The 18,682-nt window shown below is 47.9% G+C and overlaps 1 protein-coding gene across 1 annotated transcript in view; it reads right to left on the bottom strand.

Moving 5' to 3' along the window:
* DNAI1 (dynein axonemal intermediate chain 1) overlaps window positions 1-18,682 on the bottom strand; it is a 297,103-nt gene that overhangs the window by 72,073 nt on the left and 206,348 nt on the right. Inside the window, exon 19 of the mRNA XM_065598665.1 lies at window positions 12,190-12,375. Coding sequence (XP_065454737.1) covers window positions 12,190-12,375 — 186 coding nt within the window. The remainder of the gene's footprint in view (window positions 1-12,189; window positions 12,376-18,682) is intronic.

Here is an 18,682-nt window from a genome sequence, read left to right on the forward strand (position 1 = left end):
CTGTTGCTTTTTACAGATTCAGACTAACACGGCTACCCCTCTGATACATGCTAATATTAGGTACAGTCCTGCTTCCACCGGTGTCAATGGCAAAGTTGCCCTTGTCTTCAATGGGAGAAGATGCAAAGCATTTAGCCAGAAGATCTGTTGTGCTAAAAATCTGCTAACTATTGGCCTGATCCAAATCCCACTGAAGTGAAAGACTCCTGATCATGTCAATGGGCTCCAGATCAGGCCTTATAAGAATGAATCTGAGCTCAAGTGGGAAGGTCTCAACATAATGAAACTTGGTCATCCAGGAAGATGCAAATATATAAGTGATGTGAGTGAATCTAAACCGAAATCATTCCTGATAGCGCAGAGACATGTACATTAAACTTGTCCCTGTCAGCATGGCTCACTGCTCTCCAGGGGGAATTAAACGGAGGAATGGCCAGTGGTGGTACCCCAGGGGTTCCAGTACATCCCACAGCCTCTGTAAGCATGCTCGCTCCTTGGCCAGCACTACCCATTTTGTGGCTGCACGGGTGGCCTACTGGCTGGTGATGCTTTTCCAAAGGCCAGGAGCAAACAGCTCCTTTCACAGTCTGACGTACCCACAATTTAGGTTAAGAAAATAAATGCAGAGAACAATAGCAGAATCATAAAAGTGTAGGACTTGAAGGGACCTCGACAGGTCATCTAGTCTAGTCCCCTGCCCTCAAGACAGGACTAAACCATTCCTGACAGGTGTTTGACCAACCTGCTTTTAAAAATCTCCAGTGATGGAGATTCCACAACCTCCCTAATCAATTTATTCCAGTGCTTGACCACCCTGACAGTTAGGAAGTTTTTCCTAATGTCCAACCTAAACCTCCCTTGCTGCAGTTTAAACCCATTGCTTCTTGTCCTATCCTCAGAGGTTAGACACAACAATTTTTCTCCCTCCTCCTTCTAACAACCTTTTATGTACTTGAAAACTGTTATTGAGCCCTCTCAGTCTTCTCTTTTGCACACTAAACAAACCCAATTTTTTCAATCTTCCCTCATAGGTCATGTTTTCTAGCCCTTTCATCATTTTTCTTGTTCTTCTCTGGACTTTCTCCAAATTGTCCACATCTTTCCTGAAATGTGGGACCCAGAACCGGACACAATACTCTAGCTTTAAGACTAACAGATGTATTGGAGCATAAGCTTTTGTGGGTGAATACCCACTTCATCAGACACATGTGTCTGACGAAGTGGGTATTCACCCACGAAAGCTCATGCTCCAATATGTCTGTTAGTCTTAAAGGTGCCACAGGACTCTCTGTTGCTTTTTACAGATCCAAACTAACACGGCTACCCCTCTGTTACAATACTCTAGCTGAGGTCTAATCAGCACGGAGTAGAGTGGAAGAATTACGTCTGTGTCTTGTTTACAACACTCCAGCTAATACATCTCAGAGTTACACTGTTGACTCATATTTAGCTTGTGATCCACTATGACCCCTAGATCCCCTTCTGCAGTACTCCTCCCTAGGCAGTCATTTCCCAGTTTGTATGTGTGCAATTGATAGTTCCTTCCTAAGTGGAGTATTTTGCATTTGTCCTTATTGAATTTCATCCTATTTATTTCAGACCATTTCTCCAGTTTGTCCAGATCATTTTGAATTTTAATACTACCCTCCAAAGCCCTTGCAACCCCCCACCCCCAAGCTAGGTATCATCTACCAACTTTATAAGTGTACTCTCTATGCCATTATCTAAATCATTTATAAAGATATTGAACAGAACCAGACACAGGACCAGTCCCTGCAGGACTCCACTCAATATGACCTTCCAGCTTGACTGTGAACCACTGATAACTACCGTCTGGGAACCGTTTTCCAACCAGTTATGCACCCACCTTATCGTAGCTCCATCTAGGTTGTATTTCCCTAGTTTGTTTATGAGATAGTCATGCAAAACAGTATCAATAGCCTTACTAAAGTCAAGATACACCACATATATCGCTTCCCCCCTATCCACAAGGCTTGTTACTCTGTCAAAGAAAGCTATTAGGTTCATTTGACATGATTTGTTCTTCACAAACCCATGTTGACTGTTAATTATCACCTTATCTTCAAGATGTTTGCCAACTGATTGTGTGATTATTTGCTGCATTATCTTTCTGGGTACTGAAGTTAAACCAACTGGTCTGTAATTCCCCCATTATCTTTATTCCCCTTTTATAGATGGGCACTACATTTGCCCTCTTCCATTCCTGTGGAATCTCTCCTGTCTTCCATGAGTCTTCTAAGATAATCGCGAATAGCTCAGATATCTCCTCAGTCAGCTCCTTGAGTATTCTAGGTTGTATTTCATCAGGCCCCGTAGACTTGAAGACCTCTAACTTTTATCTAAGTAATTTTAACTTGTTCTTTCCCCTTTTTAGCCTCAGATCTTACCTCATTTTCCCTGGCGTTCACTATGTTAGACATCCAATCGCTACCAAGCTTTTTGGTGAAAACTGAAACAAAAAAGGCATTTTGCACTTCCGCCATTTCCACATTTTCTGTTATTGTCTTTCCCCTCTCATTGAGTAATAGGCCTACCCTGTCCTTGGTCTTCCTCTTGCTTCTAATGTATTTGTAGACTGTTTTCTTGTTACCCAACAAAAACAAACAAACAAAAGGAAGTATTTTTTCACACAATGCACAGTCAACCTGTGGAACTCCTTGCCAGAGGATGTTGTGAAGGCCAAGACTATAACAGGGTTCAAAAAAGAACTAGATAAATTCATGGAGGATAGGTCCATCAATGGCTATTAGCCAGGATGGTCAGGGATGGTGTCTTTAGCCTCTGTTTGCCAGAAGCTGGAAATGGGCGACAGGGGATGGATCACTTGATGATTACCTGTTGTGATCATTCCCTCTGGGGCACCTGGTATTGGCCAATGTCGGAAGACAGGACACTGGGCTAGATGGACCTTTGGTTTGACGCAGTTTGGCTGTTCTTATGTACCCTTTGTCTCTCTAGCTAATTTAATCTCATTTTTTGCCTTTGCCTTTCTTATTTTATCTCTACATGCTTGTGCTTTTATATTCATCGTTTGTAATTTGATTTAGTTTCCTTTTTTGGTAGGATTCTTTTTTGATTTTCAGATAATCAAAGATGATCATCTAGTTAAGCCAGAGTGGTCTCCCCGGGAGAGTATGCGGCATGCGCATCGCCTGGAACAGTCTGCACTGAATGCAAAATGGCCTCCTGCCCCTGCAGACAGTACAATCCTTAGCAAATTATGGTGCAGTACACAGAAAATAAATGGATAAGATGAACAGAGCTAAGCCATATGGGCAAGTCCTACAGATTTTAACAGAAAATGGTAAACGTTATCATTTAGCCATCCTGCGGAATGGACTAGACAATTATATCCTGCTATATATAGCTCAAAAATCCTGTATGAAGAATATAATTTTTATTAAATTCCATCAGTTTTGAAAGTATCTCCTATAGGACTCCACTATATTTCTATCAAACTCTCTTGGTTTCATCCCTATTCAGTTCTAGAGGGCTTTTCCACGCATGAAATACATTCCAGGGCCTCTTACTACAGACACTGGGTGAATTGGCTTATTGATTTTTCTTGCACACTGGATACCAGGGGCCATGCAGGCCTTTCCATACCATGGCATCCTTCATTTACATAAGATGGTAAATTAAACGCTTCATGTTATAGAAGCCTGGGTAAAATGTTCAAATACACCCAAGTGATTTAGGAGCCTAGGTTTAATTGAAAATCAATGTGACTTGGGCACCTAAGTCACTTGGATATTTTTTCAAATTGTACCCCAAGTCTCATGAAAGTCACTTTTGAAAATGGGATTTAGGAGCTTTTGAAAATTTCCCCCCACTGCTTATTTGTTCTGCAAAGTGCTAATAAATGGAGCTGCACTAATGTTACTGAGAGCAAAATATGGAGCAATAAATAATATTTCTCCCTGGAGGATCTCAAAGTGTTTTTCAAAGATGAATTAAGCTGCACACTGCTCCTGTATGTTAGTTTAAAGATAGGGAAGCTGGCAACATGAGCTTGAGTGACTCAAAGACACACAGGGAGTCAATTGCAGAGCTGGGAAAAGAACCCAGGAGTCCTGACTCCCTGTCCCCTGCTCTAGTTTTAATTATTAGACAAACTGAATTAAATTCAGCACTGATGTACCACCATTGACTTCAATGGAGCTGGGCTGAATTTTGCTCAGTGTCTCCCCGCTGTCTCCATCCTGTAAATCCAACTATACTACACAGCTAAAAAAATCTCCCAAAACATACAAGCCCTGCCTGGGGAACAGACAGCAATGAGCCTATTTTTAGAGAAAAACAGAGATTTTGGAATTACTTGTGGCTATTGAGAGTTATCTGTAAAAAGAAATGGTTAGGCTGCTAATCATATCTATCAGGAGCACATGTCCCAGCTGTGTCGGAATCAGAGAATCACAGGACTGGAAGGGACCTCGAGAGGTTATCTAGTCCAGTCCCCTGCACTCATGGCAGGACTAAGTATTATCTCTAGACCATCTCTGACAGGTGTTTGTCCAACCTGCTCTTAAAAATCAACAATAATGGAGATTCCACAACCTCCCTGGGCAATTGATTCCAGTGCTTAACCACCCTGACAGTTAGGAAGTTTTTCCTAATGTCCAACCCTAAACCACAACTTGCTGCAATTTAATCCCATTGCTTCTTGATCTATCCTCGGAGGTTAAGGAGAACAATTTTTCTCCTTCCTCCCTGTAACAACCTTTTATGTAGTTGAAAACTGGTATCATGTCCCCTCTCAGTCTTATCTTCTCCAGACTAAACAAATCCAAATTTTTCAGACTTCCCTCAGAGGTCATGTTTTCTGGACCTTTCATCATTTTTGTTGCTCTTCTAAATAGAAACATCAGAGCAAACCCCCTTTTGCCACCTTGCATGTGCACACAAAGACCAGCGAGAGGGAGAGGGACACCAGCATATACACAAGAGAGCCAAAGACAGTTGTTTTTGACAGAACAGAACAGGAAGCCAAGAAACAACATCAAAACCCATGCTCTGATTTCTAGATGAACAGATGGAAGGCCAGTGAGGCAGACATGCCAATGCAGAAACTACAGAATGCTTTCAGAATGCAGCTACTACACGAGATGCTGGCCTTATTTGTAATGTCCTTTTCAAAATAAGTTTAAAGTAGTTTGTTCAGTAGGGTTTTGAGGTAGTCATGTGCAGGGAGTGTCTGAATTAGGAGAATAAACTGATTGAATTCAACAGAAGGACCAGAAACCAGGCACAGAGCAAGGCACTGGACTGGCAAGATGATGGACTAGATCAGGGGTAGGCAACCTATGGCACGCGTGCCGAAGGCAGCACGTGGGCTGATTTTCAGTGGCACTCACACTGCCCGGGTCCTGGCCACCGGTCCGGGGGACTCTGAATTTTAATTTAATTTTAAATGAAGCTTCTTAAACATTTTAAAAACCTTATTTATTTTACATACAACAATAGTTTAGTTATTTATTATAGACTTATAGAAAGAGACCTTCTAAAAGCGTTAAAATGTATTACTGGCACGCAAAACCTTAAATTAGAGTGAATAAATGAAGACTCGGCACAGCACTTTTGAAAGGTTGCCGAACCCTGGACTAGAGGCTACAGCAGATATTTGAGGGTCAGGATTCCTCGGTTCATTTTATGGTTCTTAGTACTCTTAAATGACCTATTGTGATAGCAGAGATCTACCTCAGTTGTAAGCGCAATTGCTGAAATGTGTGTAAAGGTTCATAAAATGTCAGAATAATCTGTAACCATGAATGTTAATAGCAAAAAGTACAAATGGGAGACAGAAGGACTGAATGGACAAAAAGACCTATTGATATAACTCCAGGAGCATGTTAAGATCATGTCTTGTAAACAAAGAATGTGTTTTGTCCTCTAGGAAATGGGATCAGACTACAAAAGCAGCAAAAAAACAACAACATGGGCTCCAGACTCTTTTCAACTAACCTTTTCCCTAAATAGGACAGCTATTACCATCTTTAATACAATCAACGAGACTGTCAGACAGACTCTCATAAAAACTCTCTAGTTAAAGGAAAAGGGAATAAGAGATGTTGTTAAAATAAAAGCCTTACTTAATATTTTATATTTCAAATGCTTCAGCTGTTTTTCCTTCTTTTTCTGTATTTTTAAGAAAAGATTAAAAAGATCTTTACAGGTGTGTTTCCCATGGGACACAACATAACACAAGAACTAGGGGTGCCCCAATGAAATTAATAGGCAGCAGGTTTAAAACAAAGAAAAGGAAGTACTTCTTCACCCAACGCACAGTCAACCTGTGGAACTCGTTGCCTGGAGATGCTGTGAAGGTCAAAACTATAACTTGGTTCAAAAAAGAACTAGAGAAGTTCCTGGAGGACAGGTCCATCGATGGCTATTAGCCAGGATGGGCAGGGATGCAACCCCATGCCCTGACTGCCAGAAGCTGAGAGTGGATGACAGGGAATGAATCACTTGACAATTGTCCTGTTCCGTTCATTCTCTCTGAAGAATCTGGCACCGATCACTGTCAACAGACAGGACACTGGGCTAGATGGACCACTGGTCTGACCCAATGTGGCCGTTCTCATGTTTTTATGACTAAGCAGGTTGAGATCTCTGCATTCCAATTGTTGAACCCTGTTTAACTGTTTCATGTTGTACAGAGCCACGTTAACACCGTTGACTCTCTGGGCCTGTTTATTCCATCAAAATTAACCCAACAGATCATTCATCTATAAATCTACAAACACTGTGCTACTGTTAATTAATGATACTTCTTATGGCTCCTGTGTGAGAGGAAATTTTTTTGCCCATTTTACAGCCCTGAGCCCCCTCCCGCACCCAAACTCCCTCCCAGAGCCCGCACCCCGACCCCCTGCCCCAGCCCTGAGCCCCCTCCTGCACCCAAACTCCCTCCCAGAGCTGGCACCCTACATCCCCACACACACCCCAACCCTCTGCCCCAGCCCTGAGCCACCTCCTGCACCCAAACTCCCTCCCGGAGCCCGCACCCTGACCCCCTGCCCCAGCCCTGAGCCCCCCCTGCACCCAAACTCCCTCCCGGAGCCCGCACCCCGACCCCCTTCCCTAGCCCTGAGCCCCTTCCTGCACCCAAACTCCCTCCCGGAGCCCGCACCCCGACCCCCTTCCCCAGCCCTGAGTCCCTTCCCGCACCCAAACTCCCTCCCGGAGCCCGCACCCCAACCCCCTTCCCCAGCCCTGAGCCCCCTCCTGCACCCAAACTCCCTCCCGGAGCCCGCACCCTGACCCCCTTCCCTAGCCCTGAGCCCCTTCCTGCACCCAAACTCCCTCCCAGAGCTGGCACCCTACATCCCCACACACACCCCAACCCCCTGCCCCAGCCCTGAGCCACCTCCTGCACCCAAACTCCCTCCCGGAGCCCGCACCCTGACCCCCTGCCCCAGCCCTGAGCCCCCCCTGCACCCAAACTCCCTCCCGGAGCCCGCAGCCTGACCCCCTGCCCCAGCCCTCAGCCCCCCCTGCACCCAAACTCCCTCCCGGAGCCCGCACCCTGACCCCCTTCCCTAGCCCTGAGCCCCTTCCTGCACCCAAACTCCCTCCCGGAGCCCGCACCCCGACCCCCTTCCCCAGCCCTGAGTCCCTTCCCGCACCCAAACTCCCTCCCGGAGCCCGCACCCCGACCCCCTTCCCCAGCCCTGAGCCCCCTCCTGCACCCAAACTCCCTCCCGGAGCCCGCACCCCGACCCCCTTCCCCAGCCCTGAGCCCCCTCCTGCACCCAAACTCCCTCCCAGAGCCCGCACCCCGACACCCTGCCCCAGCCCTGAGCCCCCTCCTGCACCCAAACTCCCTCCCAGAGCTCGCACCCTGCACCCCCACACACACCCTGACCCCCTTCCCTAGCCCTGAGCCCCTTCCTGCACCCAAACTCCCTCCCAGAGCCTGCATCTTGACCCCCCGTCCTAGTCCTGAGCCCCCTCCTGCACCGAAACTCCCTCCCGGAGCTGGCACCCTGCACCCCCCCGCACCCCGACACCCTGCTCCAGCCCTGAGCCCCCTCCCGCACCCAAACTCCCCCCCGGAGCTGGCACCCTGCACCCCCCTCCCGCACCCCGACCCCCTGACCCTGCCCTGAGCCTCCTCCCTCACCCTGAACTCCTCATTTGTGGCCCCATCCTGGAGCCTGCACCCCCAGCCCAGAGCCCATATCCCCTCCCACATCCCAACCTCCTGCCTCAGTCCAGAGCCCCTCACACACTCCGAACCCCTCGGTTTCACCCCGTAGCCTAGAGCCCCCTCCTGCACACCAAACCCCACATCCCAGGCCCCACCCCAGAGCCCACACCCCAATCCCCTGCCCCAGCTTGGAGCCCCCTCCCACATTCTGAACCCTCCATTTCTGGACTAACCCAGAGCCCGCACCCCCCAGCCAGAGCCCTCACCTCCTCCTGCACCCCAAACCCCTGCCCCAGCCCAGTGAAAATGAGCGAGGGAATGAGGGTGGGGAGGGGGGATGGAGTGAGTGGGGGTGGGGCCTCAGAGAAGGGGCAGGGCCTCAGAGAAGGGGCAAGACGAGGGTGTTGGGATTTGTGCAGTTAGAATGTTGGCAACCCTAATCTACAGTAGCCACTGAGTGTCATTAGTTATTAGGAATTTCATCCTTTTAAATTAAGAACTGGCTTTAGACAGAGGACGTGAATAAATCAGCTATTGTACTTGCCTATAATTCATGCCTGATAAACCTCTTTCCTCTTTATATTTGGAGAAACGTTTCATTCAGTGTTAAATGTCCCTTCAAATATAACAGGGCCAGTAAAGTGGCAGACAGATAGCTTAATAACATCACAGCTTATAAAAAGGAGTCCATTGCTTATGTCCTATCTCAGACTGCCTGAAAAATGGTGCTTGTCATTCCTCAGTCAGCAGTAACTGGCCACGAAATGCCGCACAATCAGATTCTGCAAATGACATACAATCAGATTTTGCGAAAGCTGATTTGGAACAAGAGAAGCAAGAAAGAAGGAGGATTTCAAAAGGCCATTTTAGATATTAATACCTGCACACAAGGATGCTGTTAGTTGCTAGCACAATCAGGCATGCGATTCCATTCCAAATTGTGCCATAGTGTTGCTGTGCGCTGTTAAATGGCTGCCACATTTAACCCCAGAGTTGGCTGCATTTCACTGGTATGCAAAGCAATTAAACGATTAATTTGTGCATGTGCGCGCACATGCTGTTTGCCGCGTAGCCTCTGCTTGAGGTATTTCCACTAGCCCACACTGCTGATGGTCTGGTGGAATTTTACAACAATCTTGGAGACACCGTCAGCAATAGAAACAACGGTTTACAAATGAAGAACTAACAAATCACCAAAGGAGGAGCCGCAGGTAGAAAACTTGCTGTGAACGAGGGCCCAGAGTCTCAAAGATATTTAGATGAGTAACTCCTGGAGAAAGCAATGGGAGTTAGGGGTCTAACTACCTTTGAGGATCTGGGCCCAGATGAATTGCAGCTCACACCAGATGTTCTGTTCTGAGGTTGTGGCTTGTCTCTCTCCGTGGTAGCATCACATATATTAGACACGCAGACACCTGATAATGTTTGCTACCAGCAGGACTGCTACTCGGCTATTTTTCTTGATGTCATGTCAGTATAGGAAGAGATTCTGATCTAATTTACCCCAGTGTCCAGTGAAGTCAATCAAATGACTCTGCATTTATGCTCGTGAGATCAGGATGTGCCACAGACTGTCATTAGTACAATCCGTTAGTAAAATATGTAAAGCCTTTGGGACCCATATGGAAGAAAGGTGCTTTATAAATGTAAAACCATCATCATTAAACGAGATTGCTTTCTTGAGTCTGTTTTGCGAAACCTGAGACTATGGGAAAAAACCTTCCTTAAAAGAGAAACAATAGGGTTCTAGTATTGCAGGGGGTTGACAGAGAAGGACGCTGCTGTATAAGGCAGCCCAGGACCTGACTGGATGGATTACACACCTGAAGCCTAGGGATTTATTTTAATAAGAGTTGGCAGTGTTTGTCTGCTGTCCCCTGCACTATTATCATAGAATCATAGAATCATAGAATATCAGAGTTGGAAGGGACCTCAAGAGGTCATCTAGTCCAACCCCCTGCTCAAAGCAGGACCAATTCCCAGCTAAATCATCCCAGCCAGGGCTTTGTCAAGCCGGGCCTTAAAAACCTACAAGGAAGGAGACTCCACCACCTCCCTAGGTAACGCATTCCAGTGTTTCACCACCCTCCTAGTGAAATAGTTTTTCCTGATATCCAACCTGGACCCCCCCCCCACTGCAACTTGAGACCATTGCTCCTTGTTCTGTCGTCTGCCACCACTGAGAACAGCTGAGCTCCATCATCTTTGGAACCCCCCTTCAGGTAGTTGAAGGCTGCTATCAAATCCCCCCTCATTCTTCTCTTCTGGAGACTAAACAATCCCAGTTCCCTCAGCCTCTCCTCATAAGTCATGTGCTCCAGACCCCTAATCATTTTTGTTGCCCTCCGCTGGACTCTTTCCAATTTTTCCACATCCTTCTTGTAGTGTGGGGCCCAAAACTGGACACAGTATTCCAGATGAGGCCTCACCAATGTCGAATAAAGGGGAACGATCACGTTCCTCGATCTGCTGGCAATGCCCCTACTTATACAGCCCAAAATGCCGTTAGCCTTCTTGGCAACAAGAGCACACTGTTGACTCATATCCAGCTTCTCGTCCACTGTGACCCCTAGGTCCTTTTCTGCAGAACTGCTACCTAGCCATTCGGTCCCTAGTCTGTAGCAGTGCATGGGATTCTTCCGTCCTAAGTGCAGGACTCTGCACTTGTCCTTGTTGAATCTCATCAGGTTTTTTTCGGCCCAATCCTCTAATTTGTCTAGGTCCCTCTGTATCCGATCCCTATCCTCTAGTGTATCTACCACGCCTCCTAGTTTAGTGTCATCTGCAAACTTGCTGAGAGTGCAGTCCACACCATCCTCCAGATCATTAATAAAGATATTAAACAAAACCGGCCCCAGGACCGACCCTTGGGGCACTCCGCTTGAAATCGGCTGCCAATTAGACATGGAGCCATTGATCACTACCCGTTGAGCCCGACGATCTAGCCAGCTTTCTATCCACCTTACAGTCCATTCATCCAGCCCATACTTCTTTAACTTGGCGGCAAGAATACTGTGGGAGACCGTATCAAAAGCTTTGCTAAAGTCAAGGAATAACACATCCACTGCTTTCCCCTCATCCACAGAGCCAGTTATCTCATCATAGAAGGCAATTAGGTTAGTCAGGCACGACTTCCCCTTCGTGAATCCATGCTGACTATTCCTGATCACTTTCCTCTCCTCTAAATGTTTCATAATTGATTCCTTGAGGACCTGCTCCATGATTTTTCTATTATTCTATTTTTTATTAGCTGGTATTGATCCTGCTGAGAAAGGGTTATGTGGGTTTTACTGACTCATGGAGGCAGGTAATTTGTTGCCTCATCTGGATATAAGTGAGGTGGAATGCCTCTGCAGAGAGAGAGGACATAGGGTTTGGGCTGTGCAATCCTTTGGGAGGATCCCTGGGAGCAGCCGTGCCTAGGCAGGATTTTATTTTGTCTCAATTTGAGTTTTTGTGAATAAAACCAAAACCTCGGGAAGAGGGTTGCTTTTGACGTGCTACGCGTGTATGCGGCCTGTGTTTGGAGCACAGCGAGGAAATCACCTGCTCGCATGAGATTATTTCTTTGTAAAATGAAGCATCCTTCCAACTGTCATAAAGGGATTTGAACTCTCTTCCTCCTACAGTAACAGAGAGTAGGGACTCGACTCCCCAACCGTCATTCGTTAGTACTTAGCACATATATAGCATTTCCCATCTGTAGATCTCAAAGTGTTCTGCAAGAGAGGTTCAGTAACATTATCCCCATTTTACAGATGGGGAAGTTGAGGTGCAGAGAGAGGAAGTGACCTGCATAAGGACAGCGGTGTAGTGGGAAAAAAATAAGTGGGTAAACTAACCTAACCTAAACGCCATACTCCACAACGAGAAATCTCCGTTTATCAGAGATTTACCATCCTGCATATGGCCACACAGCAAGGCAGCGTCAGATCTAGGACTGGACCCTACGTCTCCTGTGTCCTATGCACTGTGACATGGTGCTTTACATTTACAGGAATTAACCACTTGCTTACCTTAGGCATCTTGCGCAGGTTGGGGGAGAGTTTCAGGCAGGTGACGTGGCCTCGGTCATCTCCGATAATGATAATGGGGTAGATGGGGTTAAACTGGACATGGGTGATTTTGTTTTTCTTCTTGGCCACAACAGGCTGGCTGCAGATCGCTTCGTATTTATTAATGCTCAGATCAAACACATGGGCCTGGGGAACAAAGGCAGCAAACACAAAAGGGATTAATCAAGCGAGAACATCCATTCTGCAAAAAACACCACGCACAGAATCACAGAAAGACAAAGGACCCATTAGGTCCCATCTAAATCCATCTGCTGGGGCCGAGGGTAGGATTGCTTCCTACAGTCCATGTAAAACAGGGCAAGGCCCTGGAGAATAACTCGTGTGTAGGGGCTCTGATCACTTTCTTTGGCAGACAGACCACAGATGGGGTCCTTCCCTGAAGTCCATGGCAAAGCTCCAATTGATTTGAACGTGAGTAGGCCTGGACCTTTCGCTACCAGCCTCACAGCCCTTTAATCCCCAGCTCAAATATTTGAAGTAACAAGGCAATCAGATTCTAACACAAGATCAGTACGCAGAGTGATGCACAAGCCCCGGCATGTTTTCCAATCTGCTGATTATCTTTTACTGCAGTGCTTTCCAATATTTAGGGCCTTAATAACACAATAAAAAGAGATGAAACACTAATTAATAGGAAAATTATGTGAAGAAGCACAGTATACTAATGAATATTTCATTGGAACTAGAACTGAAATACACAATATAAAACTGTTCAAGCCCGAACCCCTAGCAGGAACTCTGTTGCTTTAGACAACACCGAACCTGCACCATTCTTCGGTATTCTTTGGATCGCGGTAGGGCCTAGCTGCCCCACTCATGGACCAGGCCCCATTGTGCTTGGCACTGAACCAACACAAAACAAAAAAAATGAGTGGGTACTTAGCACCCACCGGCAGCCAGCTGCCCCCCTCCCCCCCCAGCGCCTCCCACCTGCCTGCGCCCTGCTGATCAACTCCTCCCCCTTCCTCCCAGCGCCTCCCAGCCGCCAGGATCAGCTGTTCCATGGCATGCAGGAGGCTCTAGTGGTGAGGAGGAGGAGCGGGAATGGGGTGCGCTCAGGAGAGGGATCAGAACTGGAAAGGAAGAGGTGGGACAGGGGTGGGGGCTTGGGGAAAGGGGTGGAGGGGGGCAGGGGCTTGGGGAAAGGGGTGGAGGGGGGGCAGAGCCTGGTGCCGAGCGGGGGTGGGAAGAGGTGGGGCAGGGGTGGGGGGTTGAGGGCTAGTAGGGGCAGAACCTGGGGCAGGGCAGGGGGGTTGAGCACTCCCGGAGCCCGGAGGAAGCTGGCGCATGTGATTAAATCTTACCCAATCGTGATGCTGATTGCTTGGGGTAGTGTGACGAAGTGGAAATGCTCTTAATGTTTTCTCTGAATACTGTGTGGGTGCCTCAGTTTCCCCTATGCCTTTCTTAAGTCTCTAGGTGGTGGGATAAGGGTGTGTGATTGCTACAAAGCCTCACAGGGCCAGTGTGATGCTGTCTGCATAGAGAATGGCTGACACCCTGTCTCCTAGCAACTGATGGCTTGGGCCCCTCCCCTGCAAAGGTGCCAACTGAAGGTGTTGGAGAACAAAGAGATCAGGTGACCTCCTGGCCCGGGAAAGAGACAAAGGCCAGAAGAGGGGCTGGAGAGTTTCAGTTTGGAGCTGGCTGGGGAAATGGAGGGGGGCCAGTTGGGGCTCTGGCCCCCCTGGCCCCAAGATGGACCTGACTGAGGGATCCTGTTCTCTGTACCGACAAGCTCTGTTTTGAACTGTGTTCCTGTCTTCTAATAAACTTTCTGTTTTACTGGCTGGCTGAGAGTCATGTCTGACTGCGGAACTGGGGTGCAGGACCCTCTGGCTCCCCCAGGATCCCCCCCGGGCGGACTCGCTGTGGGAAGCGGATGGGGGGAAGGGGATGCTGAAAGCTCCAAGGTCAGACCCAGGAAGGTGTAAGCTTCTTGCCCTGGAGATGTCTGCTCAGAGAGAGGAGGCTCCCCCAGAGTCCTGACTGGCTTCGTAGGGAGCAGTTCCAGAGCATCGCCCCGGTGACTCCATGACAGGTAGCAGCTGGAGGCCTCACCCACAATGATAGTGCCATTGTGCTAATCACGGGACATGCACTTAGTGGGGTTGTCAAAGTTAACATGAGCTAGAACTCATGTTGCCCCTAACCCAACTCTCGTCCACACACACAAATCTACAGCACAAGCATGGTGCTGCTTTAAACTGGAGCTAGCTGGCGTGTCAGGAAATATAAGTCGAAGCTCAAGTGCTGCTGATGCTCAAGCTACAGCGTGCTGTGTGGATGCAGTTAGGGTCCATTTGACTGTGGATAGTCCCCCAAAGCCTTCCCCAAACTCCCCCTGGAGCCCTTGTTGTGACTACCAAGCTACTCCAGGCACTATAAATAGCCCATTCCGGCATCCGCACCCTGCCTTAGCACATGGTTCTCTGTATCTAAAACCCTCGTATAATGCTCTTGTTCAGCTCAGATGGCATACAAGAGAGCGTCCTCCCAGCGTGCCGCTCGCTGGCCTCAGGCTGACACCAAAGTTCTTGGGGACCTCTGGTGTGAGGCCAGCAGGACCTATGATTTGGGGTCCTGGATCCGAAATCCAAAGTCTTATAATGTTATTTCCGTGAAGCTAACTGAGGAAGGGATCCACTGCACTGCACCTCAGTGATGGGAGATGAGATCCCTGAACAGCCTGTGCTACCATGCAAAGGACAAGAACTCCCCGTCAGGTAACTCCCCTAGAAAGTTCCCCTTCCATGAAGAGTTGAACCAGGTGCCCAGCAGTGTCCCAAGCCTGGAGCTGGGTGATGTGTGTGGGTGACTGAGCACTGAGGACCTGGAAGAGGAGCTGAAGCCAGGACTGGCCGTGGCTATAGTGATCTCAGCTGAAGGAGGAACAGAAGCTACTTCGCCCAGGACTCCCAGGGCCCCTTTGGAGAGGAGCTGGAGAAACAGACCCAGGGGGATGTGGCAGAGGAACCAGCATTGCTTGAGCTGATCAAGTAGCATCCTGCTATTATTGTTATAATTAGTGAGGCTCTGACAACACTAGGGCCATTGTTGCCTTTTAGGACCAACTTCTATTACTGTAGTGCAGGCCTTTTATGCAGTGGCTCCTGTAGCCTGACTTGAAGGTGGCAGAACCACTAATTTCCTCCCCCCGACACCCTTTCCCAGCCATGTTGGAACAGATTATGGGTATGTTTGTGTCACACTGTGAACTCCATTTTGTGATTGTCACTTCACTTTATATAGTAACTTCCATCCTGAGTTAAGTCATCCAGGTGGTGTTGAAAGTTAGACTTTGTCTACACTAGCACTTTTGTCGGTCAAGGGTATGAAGAAAACATACCCGTGACCAACATATGTTTCACCGACAAAAGCGCCGGTGTGGACAGACAACATAGCTACTGCCACTCGGTGGTGGTGATTTAATTATGCCGGCAGGAGAGCTCTCACCTCAGTCCCTGGAAAAATCATGGAGCAGGTCCTCAAGGAATCAATTATGAAACATTTAGAGGAGAGGAAAGTGATCAGGAACAGTCAGCATGGATTCACGAAGGGGAAGTCGTGCCTGACTAACCTAATTGCCTTCTATGATGAGATAACTGGCTCTGTGGATGAGGGGAAAGCAGTGGATGTGTTAATCCTTGACTTTAGCAAAGCTTTTGATACGGTCTCCCACAGTATTCTTGCCGCCAAGTTAAAGAAGTATGGGCTGGATGAATGGACTGTAAGGTGGATAGAAAGCTGGCTAGATCGTCGGGCTCAACGGGTAGTGATCAATGGCTCCATGTCTAGTTGGCAGCCGGTTTCAAGCAGAGTGCCCCAAGGGTCGGTCCTGGGGCCGGTTTTGTTTAATATCTTTATTAATGATCTGGAGGATGGTGTGGACTGCACTCTCAGCAAGTTTGTAGATGACACTAAACTAGGAGGCGTGGTAGATACACTAGAGGGTAGGGATCGGATACAGAGGGACCTAGACAAATTAGAGGATTGGGCCGAAAAAAACCTGATGAGGTTCAACAAGGACAAGTGCAGAGTCCTGCACTTAGGACGGAAGAATCCCATGCACTGCTACAGACTAGGGACCGAATGGCTAGGTAGCAGTTCTGCAGAAAAGGACCTAGGGGTCACAGTGGACGAGAAGCTGGATATGAGTCAACAGTGTGCTCTTGTTGCCAAGAAGGCTAACAGCATTTTGGGCTGTATAAGTAGGGGCATTGCCAGCAGATCGAGGAACGTGATCGTTCCCCTTTATTCGACATTGGTGAGGCCTCATCTGGAATACAGTGTCCAGTTTTGGGCCCCACACTACAAGAAGGATGTGGAAAAATTGGAAAGAGTCCAGCGGAGGGCAACAAAAAAGATTAGGGGTCTGGAGCACGTGACTTATGAGGAGAGGCTGAGGGAACTGGGATTGTTTAGTCTCCAGAAGAGAAGAATGAGGGGGGATTTGATAGCAGCCTTCAACTACCTGAAGGGGGGTTCCAAAGAGGATGGAGCTCGGCTGTTCTCAGTGGTGGCAGATGACAGAACAAGGAGCAATGGTCTCAAGTTGCAGTGGGGGAGGTCCAGGTTGGATATCAGGAAAAACTATTTCACTAGGAGGGTGGTGAAACACTGGAATGAGTTACCTAGGGAGGTGGTGGAGTCTCCTTCCTTGTAGGTTTTTAAGGCCCGGCTTGACAAAGCCCTGGCTGGGATGATTTAGCTGGGAATTGGTCCTGCTTTGAGCAGGGGGTTGGACTAGATGACCTCTTGAGGTCCCTTCCAACTCTGATATTCTATGATTCTATGATTCTATGATTCTCTCCCTTTGGCATAGAGCAGCTACACAGGAGAACTGTGCCGCTGTAAGGTCTGTAGTGTAGACAAGGCCTTAGTCTCATCTTGACAAGGGCAATCTACAGAACGTAAGAACATAAGAATGGCCACACTGGGTTAGACCAAAGGTCCATCTAGCCCAGTATCATGTCTACCGACAGTGGCCAATGCCAGGTGCTCCAGAGGGAGTGAACCTAACAGATAAAGTGATCTCTCTCCTGCCATCCATCTCCACCCTCTGACAAACAAAGGGTAGGGACACCCTTCCTTACCCATCCTGGCTAATAGCCATTAACGGACTTAACCTCCATGGATTTATCCAGTTCTCTTTTAAACGCTGTTATAGTCCTAGCCTTCACAACCTCCTCAGGCAAGGAGTTCCACAAGTTGACTGTGCGCTGTGTGAAGAAGAACTTCCTTTTATTTGTTTTAAACCTGCTGCCCATTCATTTCATTTGCTGGCCTCTAATTCTTGTATTATGGGAACAAGTAAATAACTTTTCCTTATTTATTTTCTCTACATCACTCATGATTTTATAGACCTCTATCATATCCCCCCTTAGTCTCTTTTCCAAGCTGAAAAGTCCTAACCTCTTTAATCTCTCCTCATATGGGACCCGTTCCAAACCCCTAATCATTTTAGTTGCCCTTCTCTGAACCTTTTCTAATGCCAGTATATCTTTTTTGAGATGAGGAGACCACATCTGTAGGCAGTATTCAAGGGGACACTTTGAGGTGGTGCTTGAGGGTGGAAAGTCTCAAAGAGGCTAACAATGAGAGAGCCTTCAAGAGCCATCAATGCTGAATGACTCTTCCCTACTGGAACAATGGGTTTTCTACCAGCAGGGCCTTTGTCTTTGGAAGGACTTTACACAGAAACCTGTCTGGGAGGAGGGGTTAGAACTCCCCGGTCTAAGAACTTGGGGGGAGAACTGCAGTTTCTCTGCCTGACCACCTGTCCAAAAAAGGAGAGACTTTATTTCAAGAGGCTGCTTCTCTGAGCAAGGGGCCATTCCAACACCACTTGTAAGCACAAATTTCTGAGGAGAGCAAAAGCAAGAGAGATTCTGCCTGGCCTACGGATGCTGACCAAACCTCAGGACTCCCGAGATGATCGCACCAGAGGGGTTGCATTCAGGACTCTTTATTGTTTTCCATAGGTCTGAAACTCTTCTGATTTAAGAGTAAAGTGTCTGTGCTTAAAGAAGCCTGTGTGCATCGCTTTGCTCCCATGTTGTCCCTGAAGGGTTTAACTAGCAAACCAGAGCTCCCACAGCCAGGTGCATTCTGGAGAAAGGTGGCCAAGTCACTGGATGCTTGGGAGCACGGAGGCACTGGTTCCAGGGTCCAAGTGGCCGGACTGCTGGGTCCCTCTGCCCAAGGTAGATGTCAGACATTGAGTCTGCAACTGGAAGTATGCCTGAGAGACCCAGAGAGAGGAACAGTGATCAGTCACTAGGATGCAGTGTACCCCCCTGGCTCCAATCACAACAGATTGGGGTCCATCCAGAGTGGGGCACCGGGCCAGGGTGTGAAAACACGTGCGCTCCAAGATGGATACCAAGCGGTAAAAAATGCTAGCAGTGATTCATTGTGGCGTACCCTGATG

The sequence above is a fragment of the Chrysemys picta genome, chromosome 6 (genome assembly GCF_011386835.1).
Source record: "Chrysemys picta bellii isolate R12L10 chromosome 6, ASM1138683v2, whole genome shotgun sequence".
Lineage (NCBI taxonomy): Eukaryota > Metazoa > Chordata > Testudines > Emydidae > Chrysemys > Chrysemys picta.